Raw genomic sequence first — 12,342 nt, 5'->3', positions numbered from 1 at the left:
CTCCACACTATTCACCATCCAGCGGACTATCCGGCATCTCCACACTATTCACCATCCAGCGGACTATGGGGCATCTCCACACTATTCACCTTCCAGCGGACTATGGGGCATCTCCACACTATTCACCATCCAGCGGACTATGGGGCATCTCCACACTATTCACCATCCAGCGGACTATCTGGCATCTCCACACTATTCACCATCCAGCGGACTATGGGGCATCTCCACACTATTCACCATCCAGCGGACTATGGGACATCTCCACACTATTCACCATCCAGCGGACTATGGGGCATCTCCACACTATTCACCATCCAGCGGACTATGGGGCATCTCCACACTATTCACCATCCAGCGGACTATGGGGCATCTCCACACTATTTACCATCCAGAGGACTATGGGACATCTCCACACTATTCACCATCCAGCGGACTATGGGGCTTCTCCACACTATTCACCTTCCAGCAGACTATGAGGCATCTCCACACTATTCACCATCCAGCGGACTATGGGGCATCTCCACACTATTCACCATCCAGCGGACTATGGGGCATCTCCACACTATTCACCATCCAGCGGACTATGGGGCATCTCCACACTATTCACCATCCAGCGGACTATGGGGCATCTCCACACTATTCACCATCCAGCGGACTTTCTGGCATCTCCACACTATTCACCATCCAGCGGACTATGGGACATCTCCACACTATTCACCATCCAGCGGACTATGGGGCATCTCCACACTATTCACCATCCAGAGGACTATGGGGCATCTCCACACTATTCACCATCCAGAGGACTATCTGGCATCTCCACACTATTCACCATCCAGAGGACTATGGGGCATCTCCACACTATTCACCATCCAGAGGACTATGGGGCATCTCCACACTATTCACCATCCAGCGGACTATGGGACATCTCCACACTATTCACCATCCAGCGGACTATCAGGCATCTCCACACTATTCACCATCCAGCGGACTATGGGGCATCTCCACACTATTCACCATCCAGCGGACTATCAGAAATCTCCACACTATTCACCATCCAGCGGACTATCAGACATCTCCACACTATTCACCATCCAGCGGACTATCAGAAATCTCCACACTATTCACCATCCAGCGGACTTTCTGGCATCTCCACACTATTCACCATCCAGCGGACTATGGGGCATCTCCACACTATTCACCATCCAGCGGACTATGGGGCATCTCCACACTATTCACCATCCAGCGGACTATGGGGCATCTCCACACTATTCACCATCCAGAGGACTATCAGACATCTCCACACTATTCACCATCCAGCGGACTATGGGCCATCTCCACACTATTCACCATCCAGCGGACTATCAGACATCTCCACACTATTCACCATCCAGAGGACTATCTGGCATCTCCACACTATTCACCATCCAGAGGACTATCTGGCATCTCCACACTATTCACCATCCAGCGGACTATCAGACATCTCCACACTATTCACCATCCAGAGGACTATCGGACATCTCCACACTATTCACCATCCAGAGGACTATCTGGCATCTCCACACTATTCACCATCCAGTGGACTATGGGGCATCTCCACACTATTCACCATCCAACAGACTATGGGACATCTCCACACTATTCACCATCCAGCGGACTATCAGACATCTCCACACTATTCACCATCTAGCGGACTATCAGAGATCTCCACACTATTCACCATCCAGCGGACTATGGGTCATCTCCTCACTATTCACCATCCAGCGGACTATGGGTCATCTCCTCACTATTCACCATACAGAGGACTATCTGGCATCTCCACACTATTAACCATCCAACGGACTATGGGTCATCTCCTCACTATTCACCATCCAGCGGACTATGGGGCATCTCCACACTATTCACCATCCAGCAGACTATCTGGCATCTCCACAATATTCACCATCCAGAGGACTATGGGGCATCTCCACACTATTCACCATCCAGCGGACTATGGGGCATCTCCACACTATTCACCATCCAGCGGACTATCAGACATCTCCACACTATTCACCATCTAGAGGACTATCGGGCATCTCCACACTATTCACCATCCAGCGGACTATCGGGCATCTCCACACTATTCACCATCCAGCGGACTATCGGGCATCTCCACACTATTCACCATCCTGCGGACTATGGGGCATCTCCACACTATTCATCATCCAGCGGACTATGGGGCATCTCCACACTATTCACCATCCAGAGGACTATGAGGCATCTCCACCCTATTCACTATCCAGCGGACTATGGGGCATCTCCACACTATTCACTATCCAGCGGACTATGGGGCATCTCCACACTATTCACCATCCAGCGGACTATGGGGCATCTCCACACTATTCACCATCCAGCGGACTATGGGACATCTCTACACTATTCACCATCCAGCGGACTATGGGGCATCTCCACACTATTCACCATCCAGCGGACTATGAGGCATCTCCACACTATTCACCATCCAGCGGACTATCAGGCATCTCCACACTATTCACCATCCAGCGGACTATGGGGCATCTCCACACTATTCACTATCCAGCGGACTATGGGGCATCTCCACACTATTCACCATCCAGCGGACTATGGGGCATCTCCACACTATTCACCATCCAGCGGACTATGGGACATCTCTACACTATTCACCATCCAGCGGACTATCAGGCATCTCCACACTATTCACCATCCAGTGGACTATGGGGCATCTCCACACTATTCACTATCCAGCGGACTATGGGGCATCTCCACACTATTCACCATCCAGCGGACTATGGGGCATCTCCACACTATTCACCATCCAGCGGACTATGGGACATCTCTACACTATTCACCATCCAGCGGACTATGGGGCATCTCCACACTATTCACCATCCAGCGGACTATGAGGCATCTCCACACTATTCACCATCCAGCGGACTATCAGGCATCTCCACACTATTCACCATCCAGCGGACTATGGGGCATCTCCACACTATTCACCATCCAGCGGACTATGGGACATCTCCACACTATTCACCATCCAGCGGACTATGGGGCATCTCCACACTATTCACCATCCAGAGGACTATGGGGCATCTCCACACTATTCACCATCCAGAGGACTATCTGGCATCTCCACACTATTCACCATCCAGAGGACTATGGGGCATCTCCACACTATTCACCATCCAGAGGACTATGGGGCATCTCCACACTATTCACCATCCAGAGGACTATGGGGCATCTCCACACCATTCACCATCCAGCGGACTATCAGGCATCTCCACACTATTCACCATCCAGCGGACTATGGGGCATCTCCACACTATTCACCATCTAGAGGACTATCTGGCATCTCCACACTATTCACTATCCAGCGGACTATGGGACATCTCCACACTATTCACCATCCAGCGGACTATCTGGCATCTCCACACTATTCACCATCCAGCGGACTATGGGGCATCTCCACACTATTCACCATCTAGAGGACTATCTGGCATCTCCACACTATTCACTATCCAGCGGACTATGGGACATCTCCACACTATTCACCATCCAGCGGACTATGGGGCATCTCCACACTATTCACCATCCAGCGGACTATGGGGCATCTCCACACTATTCACCTTCCAGCGGACTATGGGGCATCTCCACACTATTCACCATCCAGCGGACTATGGGGCATCTCCACACTATTCACCATCCAGCGGACTATCTGGCATCTCCACACTATTCACCATCCAGCGGACTATGGGGCATCTCCACACTATTCACCATCCAGCGGACTATGGGACATCTCCACACTATTCACCATCCAGCGGACTATGGGGCATCTCCACACTATTCACCATCCAGCGGACTATGGGGCATCTCCACACTATTCACCATCCAGCGGACTATGGGACATCTCCACACTATTCACCATCCAGCGGACTATGGGGCATCTCCACACTATTCACCATCCAGAGGACTATGGGGCTTCTCCACACTATTCACCTTCCAGCAGACTATGAGGCATCTCCACACTATTCACCATCCAGCGGACTATGGGGCATTTCCACACTATTCACCATCCAGCGGACTATGGGGCATCTCCACACTATTCACCATCCAGCGGACTATGGGGCATCTCCACACTATTCACCATCCAGCGGACTATGGGGCATCTCCACACTATTCACCATCCAGCGGACTATGGGGCATCTCCACACTATTCACCATCCAGCGGACTATGGGGCTTCTCCACACTATTCACCTTCCAGCAGACTATGAGGCATCTCCACACTATTCACCATCCAGCGGACTATGGGGCATCTCCACACTATTCACCATCCAGCGGACTATGGGGCATCTCCACACTATTCACCATCCAGCGGACTATGGGGCATCTCCACACTATTCACCATCCAGCGGACTATGGGGCATCTCCACACTATTCACCATCCAGCGGACTTTCTGGCATCTCCACACTATTCACCATCCAGCGGACTATGGGGCATCTCCACACTATTCACCATCCAGCGGACTATGGGGCATCTCCACACTATTCACCATCCAGCGGACTATGGGGCATCTCCACACTATTCACCATCCAGCGGACTATCTGGCATCTCCACACTATTCACCATCCAGCGGACTATGGGGCATCTCCACACTATTCACCATCCAGAGGACTATCAGACATCTCCACACTATTCACCATCCAGCGGACTATGGGGCATCTCCACACTATTCACCATCCAGCGGACTATCTGGCATCTCCACACTATTCACCATCCAGCGGACTATCTGGCATCTCCACACTATTCACCATCCAGCGGACTATGGGGCATCTCCACACTATTCACCATCCAGCGGACTATCTGGCATCTCCACACTATTCACCATCCAGCGGACTATGGGACATCTCCACACTATTCACCATCCAGCGGACTATGGGGCATCTCCACACTATTCACCATCCAGAGGACTATGGGGCATCTCCACACTATTCACCATCCAGAGGACTATCTGGCATCTCCACACTATTCACCATCCAGAGGACTATGGGGCATCTCCACACTATTCACCATCCAGAGGACTATGGGGCATCTCCACACTATTCACCATCCAGAGGACTATGGGGCATCTCCACACCATTCACCATCCAGCGGACTATCAGGCATCTCCACACTATTCACCATCCAGCGGACTATGGGGCATCTCCACACTATTCACCATCTAGAGGACTATCTGGCATCTCCACACTATTCACTATCCAGCGGACTATGGGACATCTCCACACTATTCACCATCCAGCGGACTATCTGGCATCTCCACACTATTCACCATCCAGCGGACTATGGGGCATCTCCACACTATTCACCATCTAGAGGACTATCTGGCATCTCCACACTATTCACTATCCAGCGGACTATGGGACATCTCCACACTATTCACCATCCAGCGGACTATCCGGCATCTCCACACTATTCACCATCCAGCGGACTATGGGGCATCTCCACACTATTCACCTTCCAGCGGACTATGGGGCATCTCCACACTATTCACCATCCAGCGGACTATGGGGCATCTCCACACTATTCACCATCCAGCGGACTATCTGGCATCTCCACACTATTCACCATCCAGCGGACTATGGGGCATCTCCACACTATTCACCATCCAGCGGACTATGGGACATCTCCACACTATTCACCATCCAGCGGACTATGGGGCATCTCCACACTATTCACCATCCAGCGGACTATGGGGCATCTCCACACTATTCACCATCCAGCGGACTATGGGACATCTCCACACTATTCACCATCCAGCGGACTATGGGGCATCTCCACACTATTCACCATCCAGCGGACTATCGGGCATCTCCACACTATTCACCTTCCAGCAGACTATGAGGCATCTCCACACTATTCACCATCCAGCGGACTATGGGGCATCTCCACACTATTCACCATCCAGCGGACTATGGGGCATCTCCACACTATTCACCATCCAGCGGACTATGGGGCATCTCCACACTATTCACCATCCAGCGGACTATGGGGCATCTCCACACTATTCACCATCCAGCGGACTATGGGGCATCTCCACACTATTCACCATCCAGCGGACTATGGGGCTTCTCCACACTATTCACCTTCCAGCAGACTATGAGGCATCTCCACACTATTCACCATCCAGCGGACTATGGGGCATCTCCACACTATTCACCATCCAGCGGACTATGGGGCATCTCCACACTATTCACCATCCAGCGGACTATGGGGCATCTCCACACTATTCACCATCCAGCGGACTATGGGGCATCTCCACACTATTCACCATCCAGCGGACTTTCTGGCATCTCCACACTATTCACCATCCAGCGGACTATGGGGCATCTCCACACTATTCACCATCCAGCGGACTATGGGGCATCTCCACACTATTCACCATCCAGCGGACTATGGGGCATCTCCACACTATTCACCATCCAGCGGACTATCTGGCATCTCCACACTATTCACCATCCAGCGGACTATGGGGCATCTCCACACTATTCACCATCCAGAGGACTATCAGACATCTCCACACTATTCACCATCCAGCGGACTATGGGGCATCTCCACACTATTCACCATCCAGCGGACTATCTGGCATCTCCACACTATTCACCATCCAGCGGACTATCTGGCATCTCCACACTATTCACCATCCAGCGGACTATGGGGCATCTCCACACTATTCACCATCCAGCGGACTATCTGGCATCTCCACACTATTCACCTTCCAGCAGACTATGAGGCATCTCCACACTATTCACCATCCAGCGGACTATGGGACATCTCCACACTACTCTGCAAATAGTTACATTTTCAGCAAACCCAAAGTAAGAGAATTTCTGCTTCAATTCATCAAAGCAATTTCTTTGAAAAGTTGCACTCCAGTTTTGCCCACAGTTGCCAAAAACGGCAGAGCTGTGGCGGGATGGGGGCACGACGTCTGACGAGTGGCATGTGCCTCTGTTCTCCACACCAGAAATCTTACTCCAAGATAGAGACCGGAATAAGATCTCTTGTCATGACAGACAGGGTGTGGCGTTCCTTAGGACAGAGATCTTACTCCAGTCAGTGACTGGGGTAAGATTCATGGCGTGGAGGACGGAGGTGCACGAAACTCGTCAGACACTTCAGATTCATTAAGAGGTGTGCGCCTCAATAAATCCGGATCGTCTGACTCTTACAGACCCTCTTGATGCATCGGGGTCTTTCTGTTCATGAGTGTTTTGGTGTCGCTGCAGTCTAGGTTCCATTTAATCATTACTTTTCCGTGGGCAGAGCAGCGTCCTCGCTCCTTAGAAGCGGATGGATCGTAATTTCCATTTTTAGGATGCAAATTATTTTCCTGCGCTCTTATTACTGTGCTTTGTGGGGAGGTGGAACCAACAAAAAAGCAGCAATTTAATTTTTCATTTTAATAAACCTATCAGGTCCTGTTAGGAGACGTCCTTCTTCAGGACACTGCAGTATATCAGGCAACTGGCGGGGTATAATGGGCTCAGTGCTGGCAAGCCTGACTTTAAGCAATCGCAGGTTTTGGCCCCAGTAGACCCCCGAGCACTCACCGGGCCCCCAGACACACAAACATCTGGAACTTTCCGTCTTTGCCGATGTTCCTGGGCGTGCCGTTTATGGCGGCGATGAAGCGGCTGAAGCTGTGGACTCGTTTCTGCCAGTCCTCCCCCGGCGCCGTCTCACTCGCGTCCAGCGCATCATAATGGGCTTGTGCTTTTTCTATGAATAACACGATAAGATGTCAGCAGTTACCGAGAACAATGCTAAAGTGCCGGAGCACAGGCCGGCGCCGCCGTGTCCTACCTAAAAAGTCCCATATGAAGACGCTCTTGAAGAGTCGCGGGGACTTGAATCCGTGCTGGAAAACTTGCTCCAACGCCACGACCAAACCACACTCTCCGCACAGCAGCAGCGTCAGGCTGCCCCTCTAAAAGACAAGGGCAGAGATACCGCCGCCCGTCATCCCACCATCGGCCACATCCGGTCAGTACTGGGTGGGAACGGCACAAATCCACCTTACCTCCTTCTCCGGCTTGTGAAAATGCTTGACGATGCCGTTCACCGCCTCTCCTATGGCCTCCTGGATCTGCCCCGGGTTCAATTCTGCAAGGAAGACGATGGATCAGCAATGTGAAATAATAGAGGCCAAGAAGATTGGTATCACCAGCAGGGGGTGCTCTCTATCATCAAATTATAATAAGGGGCGCTTACTGGGTCTGCTATTGGGGGATATGGCCACAAGTCTCCGGATCATGCCCGGGGAGTGCTGCAGAGGAGGCGTCCGGCATGGTCTTTCTTCAGTATCCGGTGTGGATGTCAGAAGATCTCCAACCAGAACCCTCTCCAGACTCCCATCATCCATCCCTTTCCCCAACCATCGACCGCACGGGAACCTGGAAGCAAAAAAAAAAATACTATCACAGAGAAAAAAATGGCTGTACTCACGTACTGCTCTTCAGATAGATTATACTCTACTCACATCTAGAGCTGCATTCAAAATTCTGCAGGCTTCCTGATAGAGCCAAGGCTGCAGAAGCTGACAGCTCTTTGCTGCCCCTGCTGGTCTAGTGTATAACCACACATGCAATGATGTAATGCATCATGGGAGATGTAGTGTCTACAATAAGCACAACAGGACAAACCACATCTCCCGCAAAGTGATGCCTCCGAGTATCAGCTGCACCTCGCAAACCTCCAAGTGGACGCCAATAACGCAGCGCATGCAGCTCTGGAAGTGCCGCACACAATGTGACGAGCGATCAGCGCGGGCCGCCGGATCCTCACTTGTACGTGTGGCCGGTGATCTCGTTCCGGACCATGACGTGCTCCACCAGCCACTTGGCGTACAGCCCGGAGTTGTCGTGTCCGATCTGCACGGTTGTCAGCTTGCCCAGGTTTTGGCACTGTGCGGGGAGACAGGAGACGCAGCGTTACATCATAGCTGCGATATGTGAGGTGGAGGACACCCAGCACCGGGCGGAGGCAGAGGGCGACATAGCGGTCAGGCACTTAAAGGGGCAGCTACTCATAAATGAGCCAAACTCTGCAGAGACGAGCGTGCTCGAAGGCTTACACTACCCAGATACTAGGTGCGAGCCTCACCCTCCTCAGTGTCCTCAGCACAAATATCCAACGCACCTCATATGTCATCTCCAGGATATTCCGGGGAACCTGCAGCACGCCCGTCTCGCCCATCTCTCCTGAGATACAGATCCAGGGGTTGGCAGTAAACATGGAGCCTCCGAGCTTCTTACTGGCAATGATGAGGATGTGATAAGGGATCACTGAGGAGACAGAAGAGCACGACACATATCACCCACCGAGACCACGTATCACAGAGGAGCCGCTGCATCATACTACAGAGCTGAACTCGCAATTCTGCAGGCTTCAGTGCAAGCATCTCCCAGCAAACTCCTAGGTCATTGTGATATAAACTCTGGCATCCAGAACTATACAGAATAGTGAGTACAGCTCTGGAGTATAATACAGGAGGTAACTCGGGATCAGTAATGTAATGTATGTACACAGTGACTGCACCAGCAGAATAGTGAGTGCAGCTCTGGACTATAATACAGGATGTAACTCAGTATCAGTAATGTAATGTATGTACACAGTGACTGCACCAGCAGAATAGTGAGTGCAGCTCTGGGGTATAATACAGGATGTAACTCAGGATCAGTAATGTAATGTATATACACAGTGACTGCACCAGCAGAATAGTGAGTGCAGCTCTGGAGTATAATACAGGATGTAACTCAGGATCAGTAATGTAATGTATGTACACAGTGACTGCACCAGCAGAATAGTGAGTGCAGCTCTGGGGTATAATATAGGATGTAACTCAGGATCAGTAATGTAATGTATGTACACAGTGACTGCACCAGCAGAATAGTGAGTACAGCTCTGGAGTATAATACAGGAGGTAACTCGGGATCAGTAATGTAATGTATGTATACAGTGACTGCACCAGCAGAATAGTGAGTGCAGCTCTGGAGTATAATACAGGAGGTAACTCAGGATCAGTAATGTAATGTATGTACACAGTGACTGCACCAGCAGAATAGTGAGTGCAGCTCTGGGGTATAATACAGGATGTAACTCAGGATCAGTAATGTAATGTATGTACACAGTGACTGCACCAGCAGAATAGTGAGTGCAGCTCTGGAGTATAATACAGGATGTAACTCAGGATCAGTAATGTAATGTATGTACACAGTGACTGCACCAGCAGAATAGTGAGTGCAGCTCTGGAGTATAATACAGGATGTAACTCAGGATCAGTAATGTAATGTATGTACACAGTGACTGCACCAGCAGAATAGTGAGTGCAGCTCTGGAGTATAATACAGGAGGTAACTCAGGATCAGTAATGTAATGTACGTACACAGTGACTGCACCAGCAGAATAGTGAGTGCAGCTCTGGAGTATAATACAGGATGTAACTCAGGATTAGTAATGTAATGTATGTACACAGTGACTGCACCAGCAGAATAGTGAGTGCAGCTCTGGAGTATAATACAGGAGGTAACTCAGGTTCAGTAATGTAATGTATGTACACAGTGACTGCACCAGCAGAATAGTGAGTGCAGCTCTGGAGAATAATACAGGATGTAACTCAGGATCAGTAATGTAATGTATATACACAGTGACTGCACCAGCAGAATAGTGAGCGCAGCTCTGGAGTATAATACAGGAGGTAACTCAGGATCAGTAATGTAATGTATGTACACAGTGACTGCACCAGCAGAATAGTGAGCGCAGCTCTGGAGTATAATACAGGAGGTAACTCAGGATCAGTAATGTAATGTATATACACAGTGACTGCACCAGCAGAATAGTGAGTGCAGCTCTGGAGTATAATACAGGAGGTAACTCAGGATCAGTAATGTAATGTATGTACACAGTGACTCCACCAGCAGAATAGTGAGTGCAGCTCTGGAGTATAATACAGGATGTAACTCAGGATCAGTAATGTAATGTATGTACACAGTGACTGCACCAGCAGAATAGTGAGTGCAGCTCTGGAGAATAATACAGGATGTAACTCAGGATCAGTAATGTAATGTATATACACAGTGACTGCACCAGCAGAATAGTGAGCGCAGCTCTGGAGTATAATACAGGAGGTAACTCAGGATCAGTAATGTAATGTATGTACACAGTGACTGCACCAGCAGAATAGTGAGCGCAGCTGTGGGGTATAATACAGGAGGTAACTCAGGATCAGTAATGTAATGTATGTACACAGTGACTGCACCAGCAGAATAGTGAGTGCAGCTCTGGAGTATAATACAGGAGGTAACTCAGGATCAGTAATGTATATACACAGTGACTGGACCAGCAGAATAGTGAGTACAGCTCTGGAGTATAATACAGGATGTAACTCAGGATCAGTAATGTAATGTATGTACACAGTGACTGCACGAGCAGAATAGTGAGTGCTGCTCTGGAGTATAATACAGGATGCAACTCAGGATCAGTAATGTAATGTATGTACACAGTGACTGCACCAGCAGAATAGTGAGTGCAGCTCTGGAGTATAATACAGGAGGTAACTCAGGATCAGTAATGTAATGTATGTACACAGTGACTGCACCAGCAGAATAGTGAGCGCAGCTGTGGGGTATAATACAGGAGGTAACTCAGGATCAGTAATGTAATGTATGTACACAGTGACTGCACCAGCAGAATAGTGAGTGCAGCTCTGGAGTATAATACAGGATGTAACTCAGGATCAGTAATGTAATGTATGTACACAATGACTGCACCAGCAGAATAGTGAGTGCAGCTCTGGAGTATAATACAGGATGTAACTCAGGATCAGTAATGTAATGTATGTACACAGTGACTGCACCAGCAGAATAGTGAGTGCAGCTCTGGAGTATAATACAGGATGTAACTCAGGATCAGTAATGTAATGTATGTACACAGTGACTGCACCAGCAGAATAGTGAGTGCAGCTCTGGAGAATAATACAGGATGTAACTCAGGATCAGTAATGTAATGTATATACACAGTGACTGCACCAGCAGAATAGTGAGCGCAGCTCTGGAGTATAATACAGGAGGTAACTCAGGATCAGTAATGTAATGTATGTACACAGTGACTGCACCAGCAGAATAGTGAGTGCAGCTCTGGAGTATAATACAGGATGTAACTGAGGATCAGTAATGTAATGTATGTATACAGTGACTGCACTAGCAGAATAGTGAGTGCAGCTCTGGAGTATAATACAGGATGTAACTCAGGATCAGTAATGTAATGTATG

The 12,342-nt window shown here is 49.6% G+C and overlaps 1 protein-coding gene across 1 annotated transcript in view; it reads right to left on the bottom strand.

The window, feature by feature from the left end:
• Positions 1-12,342, bottom strand: part of DENND5A (DENN domain containing 5A) — a 173,300-nt gene that overhangs the window by 149,233 nt on the left and 11,725 nt on the right. Inside the window, exons 7-12 of the mRNA XM_073659016.1 lie at positions 9,213-9,358; positions 8,859-8,977; positions 8,286-8,467; positions 8,095-8,177; positions 7,878-8,001; positions 7,625-7,793 (exon numbers count right to left, since the gene is read on the bottom strand). Of these exons, the coding sequence (XP_073515117.1) occupies positions 7,625-7,793; positions 7,878-8,001; positions 8,095-8,177; positions 8,286-8,467; positions 8,859-8,977; positions 9,213-9,358 (823 nt within the window). The remainder of the gene's footprint in view (positions 1-7,624; positions 7,794-7,877; positions 8,002-8,094; positions 8,178-8,285; positions 8,468-8,858; positions 8,978-9,212; positions 9,359-12,342) is intronic.

The sequence above is a fragment of the Phyllobates terribilis genome, unplaced genomic scaffold (assembly GCF_046119375.1).
Source record: "Phyllobates terribilis strain yellow unplaced genomic scaffold, ASM4611937v1 Scaffold_13__5_contigs__length_258822181, whole genome shotgun sequence".
Taxonomy (NCBI): Eukaryota; Metazoa; Chordata; class Amphibia; order Anura; family Dendrobatidae; genus Phyllobates; species Phyllobates terribilis.
The sequence above is the reverse complement of the archived record's forward strand: the minus strand, read 5'-3'. Positions and strand labels throughout refer to the sequence as shown.